The 23,809-nt window shown below is 38.8% G+C and overlaps 1 protein-coding gene across 1 annotated transcript in view; it reads left to right on the top strand.

Annotated features, from left to right (window-relative positions):
- INO80 (INO80 complex ATPase subunit) overlaps positions 1–23,809 on the top strand; it is a 71,778-nt gene that overhangs the window by 43,378 nt on the left and 4,591 nt on the right. The window contains exons 26-33 of the mRNA XM_074824133.1: positions 2,271–2,496; positions 8,177–8,304; positions 12,841–12,935; positions 17,680–17,752; positions 19,402–19,560; positions 21,706–21,808; positions 22,375–22,463; positions 23,298–23,453. Of these exons, the coding sequence (XP_074680234.1) occupies positions 2,271–2,496; positions 8,177–8,304; positions 12,841–12,935; positions 17,680–17,752; positions 19,402–19,560; positions 21,706–21,808; positions 22,375–22,463; positions 23,298–23,453 (1,029 nt within the window). The remainder of the gene's footprint in view (positions 1–2,270; positions 2,497–8,176; positions 8,305–12,840; positions 12,936–17,679; positions 17,753–19,401; positions 19,561–21,705; positions 21,809–22,374; positions 22,464–23,297; positions 23,454–23,809) is intronic.

Here is a 23,809-nt window from a genome sequence, read left to right as displayed (position 1 = left end):
TGTGTGACCTATAAGCCAATCTGGTTTAAAAATAGCTCTTGGCATCTTGCAAAACAATACCTTTACCATGATTGCTAAGATTTTGTATGCTTTTTTGATTTTATTTTGATATGTACTATAATTGTGCTTATGAATCTGTTTAAACAATTGATTTGCCCTTGCAAAAATACATCTCTGTGAGGTTAATTTCTTCCTATGAGAAGAGCTCCTGTAAAACAGGAGTGGACCACCAAGAAGATCTTGCTTGATAGCTTTTACTTTACTCTGAACAACACAGCTGGTAAATGTTCAGAGAGGAGCAGCCAGCATCTAAGATATCAGACAGTCTGTCCTGAGGTATGGGTTGCTTACTTCATCTTAGACTTCTAAAGTACATTATTTAAAACTTGATATTTAAACTATTTTATTGCTTATCATTTAGTTAAACCATTAAAGTATTTTCATTTGCATGATACACTGTTACATATGGTATTCTCAATATGTAGCAGTTAATTGTGTCATGCCAGAGTAAACTGGAACAAAAAATTAATCATCCTTCAAATACATAAAAGTTTTTTGTCTGCAATACAAAGACAGTTCTTTCACTACGTTTAATGTTTCAGTTGTCCCATTATCAAACCAGTTCCCACCCTTTCTCAGTTCTCCAGAAACTTAGCTAGTTGCTGTTGGCTATCAAACCCTAGAGACTCCCATACTGTTTCTTCCTATGCAGCGCTCTCCTTTTCACAAGCTTTCACAAGTTTGATTTCCTTTGTGTTCCTTTTCATTTGTTATGTTGCTTTTCATAGTCTCCTAGGCAATGTGTTCATTTTGCATGTTAGGATTTGTGACACAATGTTTTTTAACTTACATGAATCTACGTGGATGATCTTTTAAAAATTGTAATTCTGAAATAAAAACAACAATGACTGCTAAAGCAGTGATTTATTTGCTTCCTATATTGGTGAAGAAACCAACAAAGCATTGAAAATTTATAACTTTTCTGTGTTTTAAGTCCATACTGTAAGGTTAATTGTCTAATATTAATTTTTAGTCTCATTGTTAAGTGAGTTTACAATATGTTATTAAGTCTGTTGATAGTATGTGAAAGTTTCTACTAGCTTTCTTTTATAAATTAGGTTATAAATAGCTTTGTAAATGCTTACCCCAGAATGTTGGCCCCAAACAGACTTACACTTAGAAAAAACAGGAGGAAGAACTTGGTGATCTGCATTTTTATTGGAAGGAATTGTGCTAGATAGTGAATTGTTGTGTATTTATATTTGAGTGAAAGTAGTGTAATTGTTGTATTTGTTTTGGATCATGCAGTTTAACTCTTGGTGAAGTATCTTAAGAAAAACCCATCAGAATAGGCTGTCCTGGTATGTACCATGGCTCAGTTATGCTTTGGGGTTTTATTATTTCAGTATCTTGAAGTTGTCCTATGAAGGACAGCCTTGTCTGCTGGGATGAACTCTTTACTCGAGGACCTGACAGCCACTGGGCATACAGCTGTTTGGCTAACATGGACCTTCCAGACTCTGTCCAGATTTGGATGGACAGGGCAGAGCAGGGTAGTTGAAGTGATGGAGCCGTGCCAGAATAGCTCACATAGCATGAAATCAAGAGTTCCTGTGTTTGCAACACTGGTCTGCCCAGCTGGGTTGTATGTACTGAAGCAGGTAATAGGGCAAGGGATTCATAGAATGGCCAGAGGAAGATGGCCACCTTGTGCTTGTTTGCACTGTTTCTGTGGTCCACTTCTGTTCAAATCAGCTGTCAAGCCCAAGAAATGTGCTGTTCCAAAATGAGGCTGTTTTCCTGTTCATTTTTTTCCTTTCTAATTTATGTATCTTCCCAATTTTAAATTATCGCATGAATTTCTGTTAAGGACAATATGTAAATCTCATCTCTGCTAGGTAAATACTTGATTGTGGAGGGCAAAAATAAAAATTTAAAAAAGGAAGAAGAAATCAGTCAAAATGAGACGTGCAGCAAGGATATTATTCTTTTACTCTCAGCTTTGCTATCAGTTGTGTAGCAATTGGCACAAGGCATTGTTTATCAAAAGGCAAGTAGGCCATGCTTGGTTATTCATAGGACTTTTTTTTGTGGTGTGGGAAGATGTTGCATCTTTGCTTATTTTAAGCCAGTCTAAGATTGTTTTCCATTTGTACATGTCAGTAATGATTTGACTTTTAAAATTTGATCCTGTGGGAAGGTGTCTGAATCGGGGATTTGGGGATGAGGGGGAATCTGAACAAGAATATTGATTATTATTTTACTTGTAGGTAACAGCTGTGCCACTGGAGTTCTACTGCAATGACCGAAGTGCAGAATACGAGCGCAGGGCACTAAAGGAAGGAGGAAGCCTGGAAGCAAAGCAGTGTGTACTCAATGGAGCCCCAGAGCTAGCAGCTGACTGGCTGAAGCAATGCTCCCAGTTCTTCCCAGAGTATCCAGGAGGGCTGTTAGGGATCAGGCCTCAGAACGGCTGGTCTTTTATCAGGATACCAGGTAAGTTTGGAGGTTGTCGTGGAACAGAGATGAGATAAGTAAGGACATCTGCTCTTTGGTGGTAATTATGCTTGGTTATGGGCTTTTTGAGGGGGTGGTAGTGGTTGTGTGTGTTTTTCCTCCCAAGTGAAAGTTAACTCTGGTATCTTAAAATACACTGTGATTTCATATCCTCTGTCTGGAGTAAAGCTGTCAATGGATACTGAACAAGTCTAATACAAACTTTTCTAATGCTTACAAACCCCTCTTAGCATGCCAGCCCACCACATGACTGTAAAGAGATGGATTTGCTTTCGAAAGCACAGTCTACTCTCACAACCAAATACTATTTTGAGGTTGGAGATAGGAAGATTGCAGGAAAACTAAGTTATACCTTGCCACCTAGTGTATTGGAAGACCTTTCTATTGACCTAAGGGATCTTTTCTTGGTCTTCCTAGTGAAAGAATAAACATTACTGGTAGCAGTCTGCCATGAGAAGAACGGGTTTGGGGACCAAGTTCAGAGGAAACTGGCCTGGAAAACAAAGCATGAGGGATTTACTGAGTTTCAGTTGCAATAAAGAAGACTTACTCATATTTCCCAGTAAAGTGGGAAAGGTACCAGTATACTAGTAAAGTAAATGCCCTTCATTTTTTGCTATAATTAGATGAAAGTAATGCGAGATTTGCTAAAATTTGATTGCCAATACTGCATTGACTTTCATGGGCCGGACACGCTCTTGCTGTTGGAAGATGGTCCGGAGCAGTGAGCCGAGTTGTGCAGAAAGTACTAGAGATCAGAGAGATAGCCAAGAGGAAAAACAGCTTACACTGCCAGATGCTAAGTTATTCCCAGACCCTTTTGGGTCAAGGATGTTTGGCAGGGGAAGTTAGTGCAGTAAAAGGAAAATGGCCTTTTGCTTGCTGTAGTCCGGTTTAAGAAGGTACCTCATAAGTACTTGGAGTCATTTGCACATTTGTATCTGTGTAATGGAGAAACCATTTTTCATGAGCTTGCACTAGATTAGTATTCAATGACAGCAGATGAGTTTATAGTTTCTTCAGTAATTCATTGAATTGTTTATCAATTATTTGGAAACAGAAAATGAATTGTTGTAGCAGAAAGTAGGGAAATAGTGAAGGGATTAATTAAAGTAAAAGGCATGCGTAGAGAAATGAAGAAAAGTAGATGATGTAGAATAGAGAGAGGGCTGCATTCTCTTGAAAAGACTTCCATTTTAAGCTGATGACCTTGTCATCAGCAAAAATTTGTAGAGGAATAAAGGTGGGGTTCAAGAAGCTTACAGGAATGAGTGAATAGGTGCAAGGTTAGACAAATTGTTAAAGCACAGCAAAGAATTTAGTTGAGAAGGTGGCTGAGATTAGTGCATTATGTAAAGCTGGGTTAATTTAGGAGGTCTTAGAGCAAAAAGTGGATTAAAAAAAAAAGTAGTTTCATACAGCTGTGTTTTAATTAGGTAGAAAGTAGCATTCAAAAGCTAAACTTACTGTAAGAGGAGAGGGCACATACCACAACAGGACAGCTGTGTTTATACGTGCAGGAGCAGGCACAGTGTATTACAGAAGGTGATTGATGTGCTGAAGGAGCCATTTACAAGGCTGAAGTCTAGCAAGTGTCAAATGTAATGGTAGGTGTGAAGGTCTGTGGTAAATAGGTGGCAAGAAGAAAAGGGGATACCACTCTCTCCTAACCCTGATCTATCCTCTTCCAGTCTCAGTGTTCCCAGTACCCTGGCAGCAGACTCAGCTGCGATCACTGTGGGAATCTCTTGAGGCTTTTCCTGTTCTTTGAAAGAAAAATGGTCCTGGATTAAATGGCAGGAAGTGTCTGAGTCCTTTTAGCATCGATAAAAAGCACCGGCCTCACTGGCTGTTTACTGTGAGAGCCAGCTAGCTCCTCACTGACCCCATTGTGCCGTGCAGACTGTCGGGAGGGGAACCAGGGGTGTCAACTGGAACCCAGACTTTATCTCTCTTTCCTCTGCTTTTTGCATGTCCAGAAGCACTTTTTCTCATTCTCCAGAGAGCGGTGAGCCCAGCTATGGTCATCGGCCAGAGCTCCTGACAAGGGTTATTTTGAGTCATAATCATTTATAACTATTCTTCCCAGGCCGTAGGATCCCATTGTATCCCCTTGTAGATAATTTATGTTTGTATCCCTGTGTGGCTGGAGGCAGGGACTTTTTTTTCAGACTGAAAGCCATACAATATGATTTGACAGTTACTTTCTTGTTTATTTCATACAGTACTGAAGAACCCAAAAATTGTGTCCTGGGGAGAGTTCTTTGATGTGCAGTCCAGGACCTCTATCTCCTGACTTGCTTAAAATTTTAAACATTCCTTTGATGCTATTAAAAAAAAAAAAAAAAAAAAAAAAAAAAATCTGAAGACATTGTCATTGGAAATTTTCACCGATCATTAAAAATGGAAAATGTAGAATTGCAAATTTTGGAAATCCCATTTAAAAAAGAAATAAACTGCCTTTTTCTTCCCCAGGGTAAAAGGGAATGAGAAATAGAAGTGAGAGAAACCAGAGTAGAGGTGGAAGACACTTTTTCTGTTTTGAATAATTGTGGTGTTTTCTGAAGATGGCATGAATAAAGTAGTACGTTTTCTGTTACTGCTTTCCAGAATTTGTCCTTTGAAGCACTAGGTGGCAGGCTTTAAGCATGCAAAAATATTCGATCTTGTAAAACACAATGGTGTCAAGATATCAGCTTAAAGATGCCAGGTTAAAGTCAAATGGTTTTCTCTTCCAGAGATGATAAATCTTTTTTTCTTAGTTTTGTTTTGCTTTCCTAAAAAAAACCTCACTTTCTCACCAGGGCAGTCTGCTCTGATGCTGAGATATTGGACATATTATGAACTGTTAACAAGTTACTAACTTTTCAGACTGTAAGACCATCTGCAAATAAGTTCTTTACTTGTAATTTGCATTTTACTGCTATTTAAAAATAGTAACTTACACAATGGAGACCTAAGGAGCCAGCAGCAAAGGACGCGCATCATTTCCAGTTACCAAAACTTAATTCTACCTATTCATGCCTGTGTGAGAAAAACAGTAGCATTTTGCTTTTGGAAACTTGCTAATGTGTTAATCTGAGTCAGTCGAGGTTGACTTTTGAACAGACCCTGTTTGTTCTCTCAGTTTTCTTCCAGTCAGATGGCTTTTGGTTAATAATCATAGTAGCTTGTGATATATATCTAGAATTTTCATGTTGCTTCATTCAATTTAATTAATTCTGAAATAGCAAGCTGACCGATTAGAATAAAAGCAGAATGTCATGGCTGTATGAACTTAAAGGAAAGAATAACATTTTGTATAAAGAGTAAACATTCCTACTGTGCAGAGTTTTTGATTTACATAGATGTATTTTAAAACCAAATGACCGTAAGTCATTTCCATTTTTACTTAATTGCCAAAGTTCAAAGTTCGGTTTCCCTTAGAAGAATGCATGAAACTATTAACTATTTGTACATAATTGAGACTGAGTTCTGCTCTAGAGATGAGCGTGTTGTCATACATTATGTTGCACTTAGAAGAAATGCCAGCCTGAGCTGTGGTCTTGAGTTTTCCTTGCAGTATCTCCTTGTCTTGGCGCTCTAGTTGACAGATTCCCTACGGTAGTTGCTAATGATTCAAGCAATGATGTGGCACTTGCTTCTGACAAAGCAACGAGACCACCATCAAAAGGGAGAGCAAATGGGAGAAGAAGAGTGACTAGATAGGCAGACAAGTAAGAAAGAGCAGAGCTCTCCTCTTGGATTCTTAGCTAGTGAATTGCAGGAACATGGCTCTAAACTTATGAAAGGAGAGAGCGTTCACAGCATTGGCTTATAGTGTAAATATAATAGCTAATAATTTTAAACAATATTGACAACTCACAGTTTTTTGAATTTCACAAAGCAGAACTGTTGGCTGCATCTTCTGATGTCCTAATGTAGATCCCACTAATGCCAGCATCAAATCCATTATTTATATTTAAGCTAAAGGATGTTTTTGAAAGAGACCTTGATTGACATACTAAAGCGATGAAGAATCTACCATGTTTCTGGATAAAAGTATTGCTGACTTGTTTTTCCTCACTATTGGAAGGATAAGAGGGAAGCTTGCCTTGTTTTTACAGTTTTAACAAGTCACTGGATACTGTGGCTTTCGCTGGTAGTATGAAGTTCTCTTCTGTTTTTAAAAACCTTTGTCCAAAAGAAGAACCGTGAATAGTGCCAGTTGCTTTTTGAAAAATGGAAATGGATCAAGTTTCTGAACTCCGTCACTGCCTGAAAAGTTTTTTAACACGCTGAAATCTTGGAGATTTTTCCTGAATACTTTCTGTTTTTTTCAACCTTTCTGAAAGGTGTACTAAACCTAGGCATATTATTTCAAAATGATCTTTTGAATTAAGTATAGAACAACAACTACGTTCCTGCTTTTCTCAGCAAACCCCTGGTTGTGTGTGCAAAAATCAAACTTAGCCCTCTGTGCCACATCACTGCACTCGGGCACTCGCAGACTGTGTTGCCTGCTGTGCTCATAAGATCTTTTTAGGAGCACTGTTGTGTGATCCACACTCCTCTGTTCCACTAGTATGAACTTGGTTTTAGCTATATTAAATGCATAGTGCTCAAATGAATGAATTAATTTTTGTATATACTTTCTTTTTTTTAAATCGGAATATTGTGCAGAAAGCTGGATTTTCTTCAGCCCATCAGCTAATTCATTCTGTGCAGCGAGAAGCCTGCAGAAGTGTTTACCTGCTAGACATTAGAGAATGGTACCTGCTAGACATGTTGAAAATATTTGGATCCTGTACTAGCCTACACCATCTGCAGTTGTCGACTTTCCGTTTTGGCTGTAAACCTAAATTCAGACATCCCAAAGAATAAAGAATCATCAGTAGCCTTTCCAAGAGATAATTTTTTTGGAAGAAAATTTCTCTTCATCCTCTTTCAACAGTAATGTATTGTTTACTGAAGTTTATGTACAGAATGTACAAACAGGAAGATCTCCTTCCTGAAAAATACTTCATGAGCAGTGCTGAAATAGAGAGGACATGAAGTATAAAATCTGAAGTGACTTAAAAGATTGCCATCTGGAAACATTTCTTAAACAAAACAAAAAAAAAGTGGAGGGCAGGGAAGAAAAAGAAAAGTTAAGGCAGTGCTGTGAAGGGGCTGTTATTTTAGAGTGACCTAGAGAACTGTTCTTCACTTTCCATGTTGGTGAGGGGTTTGGTCTTTATACTAGATCTGTGGAGGATAAGTCTAAAGCTCAGCAGCAGGTAGCAGCAAATGTCCAAAAGACATTAATGTGTGAAGTAGAAAAGACTTTCTTCAACTGTCAGGGCATGTTGTGGTTGTTGATCTGGTCAAGATGAATCCTTACGTGAAGGAAAAGGCTGTCCAAAAAAAGATTGAGTCCATACTCGTGAGGACATCAATCTGTGATGAGATTTTGCCAAGTGGATATATTCATATACTCCTGTCCCAGCAAACAAACATTATTGTTAGCAGTGTGATTGTAAAGTGTCAGCCAGAAGGGATGTTGCAGTTTCTTCCATCACAACTTGTTACTTTAGAGATTATAATGCAGTGAAGTGCTAGGAAAACTTAGAAGTGAACTTGTTGCGTGTAGTTGTTTTGGCTTTAGTAGTTACCTGATTTTGTTCCATTTCTTTTTTAGACAAAGAGAGTCTGATCACTGACAGTGGAAAACTTCATGCTCTTGATCTTCTGTTGACACGTCTGAAATCTCAAGGACACAGAGTTCTCATCTACTCCCAGATGACGCGGATGATTGACTTACTGGAGGTAGGAGAGCTATAGCATACAGAAGCCAAATTCTGAAGATGCAGATTTAGCAACAACGTTTTGAGGAAAATACTATAATTTGGATGCAGCAAGCCTAGGGTAAAAATACTATATTGAAGCATACCCAGTAAATGCGTTAACGTGCAATATAAGAGCTGCCATCCAAAGATAGACTTAAGGTCCAGCCTAGTGTCATTCTTCCCCCAGTCTACAACAGCCAGTGGTATGAGAAAGATGTACAAGAATAGTGATACTTCACAATTAGTCTCTCAGTGTCCAGCAGCTTGCAGCTCAAGGTCATTCTGAGCCAGATGTGCCTTCTGTATAGTCAGTAATCCTAAATGGATTCTCCTTCCATAAATTGTTCAGTTGCATCTTGAGTCTTCCTAAGTTTTTGTCATCTGCACTGCCCTGTGGCAAGGGGTTCCATGGCTTAATTAGCCTCTTTTGCTGGTTTTGAACTATTTTCTTCTATTTTCATTTGATGCCCACGTGTCCTTTCATTGGAAGGAAGAGGGAGAACAGTGATGAATGTTATGTTGTTTGTAATTTCACAGACTTTTACTGTTTCCCTCTATCATCTTATTCCTGTGCAGAAGTTTGGTAGACATTAATAATGAAAGGTTCTCTGGCATATATGATAGGAAAGAAATTAGGAATTAAGTCATTACTCATTATTTAAATACAGTCAGCCTGCCTCAGAAGAAAAAAATCAGTGTTTGATTAGCAACCATGCCACCAAAGAACTAGTCTGAAGAGACATTAGTAGGAGAGCTATTCATTTGGTTTCCTATTGGTAATACTTACAACAATTAGAAAGAGCAATACTTCTGTTTCTCTGAGGTTCTGTTGAAGACAGCAAAGTTTGAGTTTTTGGCTGGATCTGAAAAAAGGAATATCTTGTGTTACAATGTCTCTGTCCCTTATCAGTGAAGGATTAGTAGTAATAACTTATGACTACCTAATTCTGAGTAATAAAATAGGAGGCTTGATGTACATTAATTTCAAAGAGGCGATCCTGATAAAGTTTTCTGTCTGGTGGGAAAATACTTGCATTGGGCAGTATCATTTCAGTACTGCTGAAACAGCAAGATCCTGTGATCCTTCAGCCATTAGTCCTAGGTGTCCATGGGCTCCCTCAGCAGTGTTTGACATGGGATGCTATCTTCTCCACAATAAAGCAAAGAGAAAAAGTGAGAACCGTGAATCAATAGCTGCCTAAATCATGAGTCCTGTATGAGCAGGAGTGCATTTTAAGGTCAGCACTTAATAGTTCAGCAACAAATCACAAGCTGAATTTTGTTTTTGCTGCTGTGAAGAAAAACAGAACTTGTATGGTTGTAATTCTGTGTTTTGGCTCTTTGCCCAGCATTGCTTCCTATGTCTCTTTTTTTGGCAAACACTGGACATGGTGCAGGTTTGTTGACACCCTACATTACACCAAGAAGCTCATAAAGCTGAGTGTTTAGTGCGTCTGTTTTCTGTTAACATTCCATTTTAAAGGCTTGGGAGCACACCATTTTGCTACATCACCTCCTAAAGGCTCAACTTTACTTGTTGGGTTTTATTACCCAACAAGCCACCTACCAAGTCCTCTGTTTTTCCTACTCCACACCCATGTAACAGAAGCTAGAGTTAAGCAAGCTAAAAATCAAGCAATTACTGAGTTTATAAGAAAATCCTTGTAAAAGTTGCGTAGCAGTAGATATTTATTTTTTTCCTGAACGGAGATATCAAAATGGATCTCCTCTGTCTACTTCAATGTGAAAGAACATAAGATGTCCTCTTTCTTTTAATAGTATTTTGACTGTGTCAGTGTAACTGCTACGATATCATACTAACCTAATTATGCAGAGCAGAGAGCACAAAACACATTGTTTACAAAGTTATAAAACCATGTTTGTTTGATTTAGCTTGAGCTGAAGAACTGCTGCTTAATTCAGCCATTATAAAATGTCAGATACAAATAGAAAGAGGAAAACTATTTTCTTTCAACAGAAGGGGATAAATTAGAAGTTCAGTACTTCTATTTCATGCAGATAATTTTAAAATCACGATGTTTGTTTTTCTCAGCTCGTTTGCTTTCTCTTCTGTGGGAGAGTAATTGTCCATTATTTCAGTGGGAATCGCATTCATGTGATGAGGTGTCAAATTATATTCTGCATGAAGTCAAATGTCTTAGTTACATTCTACCAAAAGTTTATTAATTGTGTCAAAACATAAGACTACTCAATTTGGACTGTGAAATAACATGAAGGGAAAAAGTCTTATAATTTTTGAAATATCAGTGTCAAAGCCCAGAAGAGCACTGACTTTAATGGCACTGCATTCTTACCATACTCAAGGCATTGTGTGTTTTTCATGTATAGGTACTCTGTTGCCAGGACCACTTTTGTTATTATCCCTAGATTGATACTTTTGGTGGTTTGGTGACCCCTTATACTAAACAAGATTGGCAGATACATTTTTTCAGACAGGTCTAGAATAAGTGTCTCCACTGAGATTAAAGCTTCCCCATGAGGCTTTTCCCAACCCACCCCATCACTCCTTGTGGGAACTATAAGAATGAGCAGTCATCAAGTACCTTCCACAGTTACTACTTAAACAGTTGCTTTGCCATCAGAGTGCTCTTTTTCGTTTTTTGGGGCGTTTTTTGGCATTATTTTTTTTTGCTAAAAGCACGCCGTGATCAAAGGAAGGTGATGGAGGCAGAGCAGAACCTGTTAAGCAGTGTTGAACAGACAACTAGCTGAAGGCTCATGCACTAAGCTGGTTTGCGGGGCAGGGGAACAACCCATGAATGCCAGTATCCCAGGTGCAGAATAGCTTATTCTTTTGTAATTTGTGCCTTAGTGGAAATGTCTGCAGTCTGGGATAAGGATAAATGCAATGAAAGAAGTTGTTTTCTAAAGTGTGTTTGGAAGATGCTAATGGAGAGATTGTTACTAGTGAGATGAGAGATGAGTAGATCAAGATGTTGAAAGGTTGAATCATCATAAAAGCAGATAAAGAAATGGAAGAAAAAGGCCTTTGTGATAATAGAAAAAGGATCAATCAAACCTGGAGAAAAGGTTGCGTAGTGCCTGATAGACAACTATATCTCTCTGGTTTTAGTTGGTGACAGAAATCTGTCAGAAATTGAAGAAATCAGTAGTAGATTAGGGCTTGAGTGTCTGTTTGGTGAAGTAGCTGTTCTCTGCTTTAAACTTCTGTTGTTGTACTCCTGAAATCATACTAGCCATGAGCTCTGTTTTGTATAGGTAGACCAAGATTTTAGCCATTTCTACATTGTTAATTTTATTTACCTGTTTTTCCGCTTTCATCTGCCATACATTGAAGCTTTTTTCCAGTACAGCAGTGTTTTTTCCAGGTTCCTTATAGTATGGCAGCTCTTTCACCTTTTCCGCAGTAGCAAAGTGGAACAAAAAGGAACAGGAGCCCTGAAGGATAGGTGAAAAGGAGAACTGAGTGGTACTGTCAGAAGGTTCATTAGAGTGCAAGCACCACCACGTCTTCTTGCAGCACATTAGTTCTGTATCTTCTGAACACTGCAGCTTGGAGCAAGATACATCCAGTAGTTCTTGCTGCTAAAGCACCATCTGTTTCCTTTCTGTCTTCATTTGCAGTCACAGCATCTCAAAAAGGCACATGCACCAGTAGGGTTAAATCTAACAAATGTAACTAGTAGGAGTTGCATCTCATCAGCCAAGGATCACATTGTTAAAATATCAGAGGGTATCTTTCCAAAGAAGTTCTATGGATATCTGTATAGCCTGAAGAGCTTTCTAAGTAATTCAGATTCTATCGATAGTTGCACAGGTATCAGGAAATGCTGAGTGCCTTAGAGCATGAAAAATGTGTCTCACTGGAAAAAGCCTTTGCCTACAGCATTCCTGGTTGATGCCATTTGATTTGTGTCCCAGTCAATGGTTTCAGTTCTGCTGCTTGACACGAGCTGTGGGCTGACACATCAATGTAATGTTCAAAGTGTTCTTGTACACAGTGAGATTCACGGGCTCTTTACTAGGTGAGATAAAGCCTGGACAGACACTAGTGTACAGTACTGGGTTTTTAAAACCGCTAGTCAGGATTTGAAATCGTCAGGGAGCAGATACAATTGGTTTGTTAGGAAAGGTTCTCTTACGCAATGAAAGCTCAGGATTTAGTAAAAATTTAGTCTTTGTGAAAACAAACTTCCTATTTTAGTAATTTTATTTACCTATTTATTTATAGAAAAAGGCACAGTACCATAACATTGTCTGCAGTGCAGCAAATGCACCCCCAACTCTGAGCTGACATCATTATTTATCTCCTATGTGAAATGCAAAAACTGACATGATTGAGTAGCTTTAATTTCTGAATTTCTATTATTATAAAGTATTGCTTACATAAGATTGCCTATAGCATATTTATTGATGACATTTAGGGATTTTTTTTTTTGTAAGTAGAAATTCTGCTTTTATTTTTTCTTCTGGGAGAATCAAAATTGAATGGTTTCAAGAGCAACTGTATTTTTCTGGTGTGTGTTCTTCACAGGAATACATGGTTTACAGGAAACATACGTACATGAGATTGGACGGTTCTTCAAAGATTTCTGAACGAAGGGACATGGTAGCAGATTTTCAGAACAGGTAATTTTTTTACAAGGTGTTTCTGTGCTAAATTGTGTGTACATAGAGAGTTGGTGTAAGATGTAATGGAAATAAATGAAATTTACACTTAATCACTTAATATCACTTTCCTGATATCATATGGACCTCATTTATCTAAAAGAGTTTCTAGGTGGTTTGCTGACCAGGAGTCACTGGTGTTGATATGGAATGCAGTTTTATGTAGGATATTTGTTATCTGTGAAACAATATTGGAAGGAATTTTAGTGCACCCACCTATTGTACTTCTTGCCTTTCCAAATATACTATTGCTTATAAAGAAGCTGAGTAGAAAGGCAGCAAATGTTTGTTGGTTATTATATGCTCTGACAGTTGACACTGTGAAGATGAGATTGAAAATCTTGCCTATGCTAGAGTTTTGAAAGTGACCTAGTTTTCTGCAAAACAAACCATTTAAGCATGTTATGTTAAGAAACCTTAAACTAATATACAAGTGATAAAATGGGGATTTTATTAGATAGTAAGATACGCTAACCCGTTTCATTTAGTAAAACAAACTGGATTCTTGTAATTTTTACAAGCACATCAAGAAAGAAGAGTATGTAATAATTTTATTATAAGTTAATATATTTTAATATACCTTTGTCTCCACTAGGGTGCATTATTTATAATGATTGAATTTATGGTTATTAAGTTTCCTTTTAATCATGAGATATGGCTTGGTGTCAATTTGGTATGGTAGTTCAAAGTAAGGTTACCCTTCCCAGATGTTGATGTGAGCTTGTAAGGAGGTCACTGTTGTCATTGTTGTTTATTGCAGGATGAAAGCAGCATTCTAGACTAGAGAATGGTCCTTGTGTTAGCGGTCCCAAGGTAGCTGGGTCCCTTCGTAGCTGAAGATAGGAGGGGAAGCAATATGCAGCCTTTCAGGCCACTGGTTCATGAGGCTTAAAGACCTGAAGGACTGTATTGCAATGATGAGCCTTATATAAAGCAATAAAACTTGAAAAGAATGTGTGCCAAATACGAGAAGTGAGAGGAGCATGCAGTATTTTTCTCCCTGTTTCCAGGTGTCAGAAACAGATTCCTTGCAGGTTATGATGTCCTTCTGGAATCTTGACTCTTCTTCCTGTAAGGTTCTTTAACCAAAAGAAATGGAGAAACTTTTAATGAACAGAATTTGGTTTTATTAATGAATAGAACAACTGAAGAAAAATAATCATTTCAGCAGGATATCCCTCTGAGATCTAGGTCAGCCAGTCTAAACAAGAATTCCTATTAAAATGTTGGTTGAGTTCCTCTTATACATGATTTACTTATGAGAAATATTTTCAGGAAAAAAAGCCTGATGGAGACTAAACTATCCTGCAGGATATCCTAGCAGGGTGCTGCAAATATATAGCTGTGGAATTATAATTTGTTCCTGTAGTCTGTGGCACTGTCCACTTTCTTCCCTTCCCATATGGCATTTCCAGAAGCATTTCACAGCTGGATGTTCAGGTGACTGTCTATATGCACGTTCCACTATTGTTAGAAGAGTGAAAAGATTTCCTCGCTAAGGATCACCTACATTGCAAACAGGCGCCTGCTGACTCCTTTGGCTTTGTACCTGCAAGATAAAGTCAAGAGATTGACAGCTTGGCTTCAGTTCCTCCCAGCTGCCCATAGCTCTGGATGGATTTTTGTACTCTTAGATTTTGGACTGCCAGAAACCTTTCTAGTTTTAGAGTTCTTGGTGCTTTTTTTGGTGTGTGTTAATTCATAGTTTTCATAATCATTTCTATTGTGTATTGGTAATTTCTTTAGGGGGGCAGGGGGAAATCTTACCTTGGACCAAAGAATGGGTTCTTTGAGAGTCTGTTTTTTTTTATACAGCCTTGCAAGGTACTTGTGAATGTCTTGAAGTTTGAGTCCTGAGAAAATAGTTCTGCTTGACCTTCAAGGATATGGATTCCAAAGCCCTTAGGTTTTTTAGATTTGTTTTGTTGTACTAGCATGTGTGTAATAGCCTGCAATACACCCAGACTTCCTCCAGGAAGGACAAGAAAGAGCTTTTAGATTTGATGAGTGGACTTCCAAGGGCAGACTGCCTACACATAGTTAGTCAAGAAGGAAATGTCCCGTGCTGCTCATTCAACAAGAGTTTCTGGTGCATTACTAATTTTGCACTAGTGTACAGACAGTGTGGTACGAAAAGAACACTGGCAATGCAGTGTCTTCTCTTAAGCAGAGGGCTTTGCTCTGTCACTGTCAAAGTACAGCATGTGAACCTCTTTGGAGTCCTTACTGGTACTGTCTGCTTTGTTTGCGTCAACTTATTCACAGATCCATACGGTGTTAAACACTTTTAAATACTGCTGACGCCCCAGTGGCACTAGTGAGGTTCACGGCCTTAACAGAAATCCTGATTTCACTGTTGCCGCTTGTCGCAGATTAAAATATTTGACACTGTTATCATTTAGCAGTAATTCAAGGTTTATTAATGGTATGAGGAGGATCAAAAGGTTGAATTTTAACAGCACTTAATGATTCACCAATTTAAAGATTAACAAGGTGATTTGGTAGAATACGTTATAATTACTACAGCGACTTAATTACAGATTGGAGAATGACAAGATTCACACTAACTTACTACATGGTACCCTAAATCAAAGTATATATATGTGAACACAAAACATATACACACACAGACAGTCAAAAATATTTGGATTTGGTGACACTCATGGAGGCAAATGTGCACATTTAAACACATAGATGGGCGGAGAGTTGGATGGAAGAGACTAGTCTGTAGTTAAAATTTCCCTCTTCTTGAGTCTGGAGCAAATACAATGCATAGGTACTCCTCAACGGGCGATAACTGAGCCTTGAGAAGTCTGACCTCACCCTGGCCTTTCATCAGCTTTATGGGCAGATGATCTTCAAACCTTGAGGATTGTGTGCCTGAGAGGCATCCCAGCTCAGGGGGGATGCTGGTCACAGCCTGCTGTGATCCAGGTGAGCTCAAAGGGTCTCGCTTAGGAACACTGTTTATAGGGTCCGAGATAATTGACTTTCATCAAGTACTCTTCCACTTCAGCCCAACTCAGAGGACAGAATATGCTGGTACTTTCTCCCAGTTGCACAGGCCTAGAACTTGCTAGATCTTGAAGTTCTGGTGTCACCCCCTTTGGGCCATGACCCAGGTACAGATGTACTGGGCTGTCGGGAGATGATTGATTATCATTACGGTTCCCAGACGGTAGGGTAGGCAGGAGCCAGGTGTGCTAAGGGGGTGCCTCAATGTTCTGATCCACTACCTTTCCCAGTTCATCTTGGGTTGGCCTGTGGCTCAAGTAGGGGGGGAATTGCACCAAGCAGCCCAAGAGAGGAGGGGAGTTGCACCACCACACCGCTTGAGTTGTCATCAGTACTGGTCATCCTATGTATAGGCCTGTCTCCTTTGTCTTCTGTGTGAGCAGTGTTAGAACTGCCATTGAATCTCGACCATCGTTGTCCATTTTGTCTGACTCCTCAAATGGTAGCTACGGCCTAATGCACTGTTACAGGTGCTTGTCTAGTGCGCCCCACCTTCCTCAGTTATGTAAAGGGTTATGAGGCTTAGAGGATTATTCCCAGGTATTGGGATGCCTCATGTCTCTCTTAACAGCCAACACCCTAAATCTGGTGCCAGCAAGTCTGACCCTTGACACTAGTATGACTGTATTAGGGTTTGTGGATGTTCCAAGGAGGTGTTCAGAGACGACTTTCACGAAGTGTCTTGTGGAATGATGATCCATCTTCTACTAGGGCCTTCTGTCTGGAGGGCCACGTTCACCAAAGGCAACTGGTTTGTCATCGACTTCCGTGCTGTCTGAGGAATCCCGAGGAACATAAATCTAATACAGTTAGAGCAAACTGAAAACGCTCCAAGGTGGAAAGGACAGCATGTGTACAGTAATAATGGCATTCACTTACAGACTGTGTTTCAAAGAACTTAAGTTAGAGTGAAATGAATGACTTGCTTTTGTGCGATATCTGATCATTAGTGCTGTCTACATAATCATCCTTGAAACATTTTACGGTCAATCACAACTGAATTATTATATTATTATCTTGAGATTAATCAATTTATCCTCATTTTACAGATAAGAAAAGTGGACAAAAGAAATTAGAACTTTTAATGTGAATCAGCAATGCAATTAGGACTAGAGCGGAGAAGTTCTTAGACTGAAGGACTTCTGTTTGTGCCAGTGGACCCTTGTCCTTTTCTCATGTACTTCTATGTTTGCCTTTGTATTAAGATTATTCTCCCCCCTGCCTCCTCCCCGAGTTGTTTGTTCTGTTCAAAGCACTGAATTTAGAACAAAGCTTGCACCTACACAGTTTCAACGTTTATTTTTCTTTCTTTATCGATTGAGAACTGTTAAGGAAAGATTTTTTTTTTTAACATCAATCAGTTTTGTGAAACAATAAATTGTTCTTTGTCCATATGAAATCTTAATTTCCAATGAGGGCAAGATAAGCAAGCCCTAGTTTGTTTTGATAGAGATTAATAAGCTGCTATTGCAAACTGAATGTTTGCGTGTTCTGACAGTCCTGATTTGTAGATTAACTTCTCTCACTCATTCATATGGGGTTTTTTTGACCATGAGCAGCACAAAATGTTCTGAAGTCTTCAAGTAATAGAAATAGCCCTGATCACTTTATATGGGCCAAAAAATTTTACTTCTGTCGTTATTTCTTGTTCATTGTGCACAAAATAGGTTTTGATCTCTTTCCTCTACAGGAATGATATTTTTGTGTTCCTCTTAAGCACAAGAGCTGGAGGCTTGGGCATTAACCTTACAGCTGCAGATACGGTAGGTGAAGTTTGGTAAAGTAATACAGAATAAAAAATCAGATGTTTAGGTTTCAGTATAAATATTTCTTTGCTTTTCCTGCCTCATATGTCTCCAGCCACAGTTTTTCCCAAGATGCTCATCTCCTGCCTCCCAGCCTTATGATTTATGTAGGAAAATTGGTCTTTCTGTGTGAAAGTTGGCACTCTTTTAGCCATGCTGATCAACATTTTTTAGTACTGCCATTCACATCATGAAATTTCATAAACTTGTTTACTTTGCTCATATTTACAAAATAGTATTATCTTGATGATAAAGTTGTAGACTACTGGACACTTGGTACACAGTTTTTGGTTACAGTTGGAAATATTTTCCTTCTCCCCACATACTTTAGTAGCAGAGTCTAGAAAGGAGTTGCATGACTGAAGGTGTCTACAGATGCAAATAGCACTTTCATACAGTGAATGCTGTTTCATGTATGACTCTGCTCTTAAGGTTCAGCTGCAAACGAATCAGGAGGACAGGTACCTTTCTTCTGTGCACAGAAGAATGAAGCAATGCCTCTAAAAGTACAAAGTCATTTTCACTTGAATATTGGCTTGTCAGGACTGATAAATCACTTCCTTCCCTACTCATCCAAGGTGTAAAGGCATTCTGATTTAGGTGAATTGCAAGGATTTGCACTCTGGAGCAGCTGCCACTAATCACTAGGGAAGAAATACTGACCTACATGAACCATTTATCTCTTCAATAACAGCTATTCTTGTGCATCTAACCCAATACCTTGTGTGCATGCAGATTTGACCCCAAGACAGACTGTAATCCTTAGCCACACAAAACCAAAGATCTCCGAATCAAAAATATTACATTATTTTTTTTTTTTTTTAAATACCCTATCATATCTTCCTGTCACTTAAAAGAAATCAGAAGAAAGCAAGTATCTGTAGGATTTCCAGGGTTGAAAAGTTCTCTTCATTGAAATTGCTTCAACAGAGGAAATAAACAGATGGAAGCACAGGCATACTTCTGCAGGCTCCTTACATGAGCATTTTTAGTTCTGTGTTTTTGCAACTTTCTGAATACTTTGCTGTCTAAAATTTTTTTAAATGGTTTTGTATGCTTACTGTGCACAGAGTACTGTTGGAATGATAGGGCAATATGAATGTAATGTGGCATTTCAGGTTTTTGTAGTGAAAGCACTAGAAGTGTTAGACTAGACTAGACTTTATCCAGGTTTGAAAGAAAAGAAAATTGGAGTATTACTTTAAATGTGAAATTGTAATTTGATGGGCTTTTTCTTCTTAAGGTAAACACTAAAATGGCTCCATGTTGTGGTTAACCTATAATTAATAATATGACAGTGACTTAATGTGGTGACAGACTTAGGAATTTTGTGCCTCCAAAGCAGATCTGTTGAAGAAGATATTAAAGGGATTTTATGGAAGTTGAAACATTCACAATGTCAGTTAGTTTGAATTCATCTGAAATGCAATGGAAAAAAATTCACAGGACTAGGCAAAGCTAGGTTAATACGGCCTGCAGTGGGCCAGTAATTCTGTGGGTGTATAGTAGAACTTTTATCAGCATGTTGGATTTTTGTTTGTTCAGTCACCAGGTGCCTTAAACGTATGGTTTTATTTAATCCTTTCTGTTCTGGTGTTCTTTTGCAGGTAATTTTCTATGACAGTGATTGGAACCCAACAGTAGACCAGCAAGCCATGGACCGGGCACACAGGCTGGGTCAAACAAAACAAGTCACTGTGTACCGGTTGATATGTAAAGGCACCATTGAGGAGCGCATCTTACAGAGGGCTAAGGAAAAGAGTGAGGTAGGATTAAAGAAATCATCTGGAACAAGAAGTTACAGAAACAGTATCAGAAAACATGTTTCAAAATGAGTAAAGAAACAGAAAAGGTATCTGCAGGGAGACAGAAGAGAAGCCAAAAGGGAATGTTCAGATAAACAAATCTGTGTCCCTAACACAGCAACATTACAGCTGCATTATATGGACTAGGAAGAAGCTAATTATTTACACTATGACTTCATGAAAACTATTCCTTATGATGCAATGAAACTACTCAGGTCCTGCACTTGGGCCACAACAACCCCATGCAGTGCTACAGGCTTGGGGAGGTGTGGCTGGAGAGCTGTCTGGAGGAGAAAGATCTGGGGGTTCTAACTGACAAACAGCTGAACATGAGCTGGCAGTGTGCGCAGGTGGACAAGAAAGCCAGCAGCATCCTGGCTTGGATTAGAAATAGTGTGACCAGCAGAAGTAGGGAGGTGATACAATGCACTGGTGAGGCTACACCTGGAGTATTGTGTCCAGTTTTGGGCACCTCAATACGGGAGAGATATCAAGGTGCTGGAGCAAGTGCAGAGGAGGGCAACGAAGCTGGTGAAGGGCCTGGAGAATAAATCCTGTGACGAGCGATTGAAGGAGCTGGGACTGTTTAGTGTGAGGAGGAGAAGGCTGAGGGGAGACCTAATCACTCTCTACAGCTACCTGAAAGGACATTGTAGAGAGGTTGGTGCTGGTCTCTTCTCACAGGTAATTAGTGATAGAACAAGAGGGAATGGCTTTAAACTGCAACAGGGGAGGTTCAGACTGGACATTAGGAAAAGATTTTTCCCAGAAAGAGTGGTCAGACAGTGGAATAGGCTGCCCAGGGAGGTGATGGAGTCACCATCCCTGGATGTGTTTAAGGGTCGTTTAGATGAGATGCTGGGGGATATGGTGTAGGGGAGAACTTTGTAGAGAAGGGCTGATGGTTGGACTCGATGATCCCAAGGGTCTTTTCCAACCTGAATGATTCTGTGATTCTATACTTAGGTTTCTTTAAGACAAGAGCTTCTGTCTTTGCTGTGTCAGGGCTACTGATTCCTCTCATGATATACTGTTATACCACAGCTGAATTTTTTTTTAAAGAAATTTGGAAGGTAATCAAGTGAAAATTATCTGAGGTATGAGGGTGGCTAGAATTGCTCAGTGTCCTGAATGTCCTGAGCAATTCTGCAGTAAGCAGTAAATCAAGCAGTAAACCAAGGATCAAGCAGTAAGTGTATTAGAAACTTTAAACCTCATGACACTTTATGGGCAAGAAAAAATTAAGCAGATTCGCCTTCTTTGGTAGCAGTAGGTATACTATATACCCCATTCAGATGTTTTGTGTACTCAGGCTTTCTTTTAGCTTTCATCTTAGATGCTGATCATGGTGCTGCAGGAACTGAAGCATCTCCAGCTGAATGCATTCGTGTTTCCCTTCTTGAAACTCACCCGTTTTCTGTAGGATACTGCACTAGAGTCACCTGTTATCAACCTGAAAATAAAGTGTAGTCTTTTTGCTGGTGATCCAAATCATCAAAATTGGCTTATGCTAAGGCTTGTTCTCTTTTGCTAAATTGAAGCTCTTCTTTGTTGTTTTGTTTTTTGGTTGTTTGGGGTTTTTTAATACAGTTGCGGTAATAGAGGTTGAGTGAATCGCTTAAACTGAGACACTGACTCAATATGGAGATTTAGTTTTCAGTCAAGGAGACTAAAAATGTTGTACCCTTTAAGAATGTGATCTGCATGATCCTCTGTGCAGATTACTTGAAAAATTGGACTGGTATTTTATACCTGACAGGAGTACTGCTGTATTTTCTTTTTGTTCAGCAGTATATTAATACTGTTATCATTTGTTGTTTGTTACATGGTGCTTTAGAAGAAGTGCAACTTTGCAAAAGGGATGGCAGTTTTCTGCTTTCTAGCTCAGTTGCTTCTCATATTTTATACCCTTAATTATACTCTTAATAAATCTTCCCTGAAATTTTGCTACTAACTTTGGTATGATAGCGAAGTTGAGTCAATTCTGGCTTACACAGATGCGCTGGCATCTTTTTTTGGCTGACTTTCACTGAAGGGTAGTGAGAATGGTTCATGGCTGCTTTGAGTAATTTTTCCTTTTTTTCTCTCTTGGTTTTTTCCTTCTAGATCCAACGAATGGTGATTTCAGGTGGCAATTTCAAACCTGACACCTTGAAGCCAAAAGAGGTGGTCAGCCTTCTGCTGGATGATGAGGAACTAGAAAAGAAATGTATGTGAAATTCATGTTGCAGCATGTTCCCCATCTTCTACTTCAGCTTATGAAATCTGTGTTTTTATCTCTACAAACACATGTATTGCTGATAACAACTTCTGTTTCCTGGCTCTTTTTGTATTGCCAACTCTTGTTAGTACAAGCTGGTTTCATATCACTGCTGAGCTGAAAGATGAAGTTGTGCAAAGAGAGACATGATGATGTGATAAAGTTTTTATTGGCACTCATTCAGGATCATTACATTGTTCCTGAATGACAAAGCTTTGTCAAGATTTATGTAGGTCATGACAAGAAAAGTATTAGTAAAAATGCTGTATTCCAATATACTTTTGAATCTGTATTAGAGGTACATGTTTTTATAGTGAAATTCTTCTTTCGAGCAACATAAGACTTTTTAGTAATTTGGATACAAATAGTTTTAGTAAGTAGTGTTTTCAATGTGGTTTAGTTTTGCTACAGCTGACTTTTCTTCACAGTTCTGTTAGAACTAGAATTTCTTGTAAGATTCATGAAAGGTATGAAATCTTTCCAGTGGTGACAACTTTGTATTTCTTTTCTGACAGTGCGTCAGCGTCAAGAAGAGAAGCGACAGCAAGAAGAAACAAATCGTGTGAAGGAACGTAAACGTAAAAGGGAAAAATATGCTGAAAAGGTACTTTGATGCAAAGAGGCTGTCTGTGTCAGTGATAGAGCCGGAAGAGCTCAGGCTCACTATTATGCGGTGTGGAAACGTTTTATGCAAAAGCAGTCTAACGAGTAAAGCCTTCTTCCCTGTGGCACTTACTTACACAGAAGAAGGATATTACAAAATACCCAATGCATAGTTATCTGTATTTTAATATCATTAGTAACCTGAAAAATAAGGAAGTACTGCACATCCAAACAAGACTGTAGAATCACCAGTAGTCTGCAGACAACAATTTGAGGACTCATGCTTGAAAAAACCAAAATGATCAACTGATTGTTCTATGACATATAAAATGGTGGCTTAATCAAGATTTTGTTCTGCAAGGACAAAAAGGGAATGTAAACAAAGCACCAAACACAGATAAAACCTATATAGCTGCGTGGCTTCTGTGAAACATGGGAAGATCAGTTTGTTTAAAAAAGATAATTAAACTAGTTTATGAAAAGTCTGAATTCTTGAGACAGGGAGACTTTGCATTAGTTAATTGCAATTTTGTGTAATGGTGAAGAATTTCAGGCTCACTCTAAAAGGCCATGGAAACCAAAGTAATTCTGTAAGAGTAATTCTCCATCATTCCATCTATTTTAGGAAGAAAAAGTACCAAACCCTACTTAAATCTAAAGAAGGAGCCTTTAAGGAACCTGTTACTGTGTCCTTCAGAAACTTGTTCAGGGAAATTCTGGGCATGGCATTCCTTGAGTTATAATACTGCATTAGATGTTAAGATTCTGGGTTGCTTATTCCCTTTCTTCTGTTTTATCATCTTTTTCATTCCTGGTATTGTTTTATTTATTTCAGAAGAAGAAGGAAGATGAATTGGATGGGAAGAGAAAGAAAGAGGGCATGAACCTTGTGATCCCATTTGTTCCCTCAGCTGATAACTCCAACCTGTCTGCTGATGGGGACGACTCCTTCATTAGTGTAGACTCTGCCATGCCCAGCCCTTTCAGTGAGGTAGGACTCACTGCTGCTTTAAACTATATACTGTTTCAGTTGTGGCCTTACATCTTGTAGGATTCTTGCTTTCCATTATTTTAGCTAGTGTAGAACTTCGAGTATTTGGGGAAGTGAGATGTCTTAAAGGTGAACCATAGAAATTAAAATAATTTATTGAAAACATAACAGCTGCTGATAAGCTACCTTACAGCTCCTCATGTTATTTGACTTTCCATTATTCCCCTCTTTGCTCTCTGCCTCCCTTTCTTACAGAGTTCATGCCTTGACTCTCCTCCCTTTCAGCCCCTGAAATTTTTCCATTCCTGCCTGCAGTCCCACTTACTTTCTTCTCCCTTTTTCCTGCCTTTGTCATG

This window comes from Strix aluco, chromosome 4, assembly GCF_031877795.1.
Source record: "Strix aluco isolate bStrAlu1 chromosome 4, bStrAlu1.hap1, whole genome shotgun sequence".
Lineage (NCBI taxonomy): Eukaryota > Metazoa > Chordata > Aves > Strigiformes > Strigidae > Strix > Strix aluco.
The sequence above is the reverse complement of the archived record's forward strand: the minus strand, read 5'-3'. Positions and strand labels throughout refer to the sequence as shown.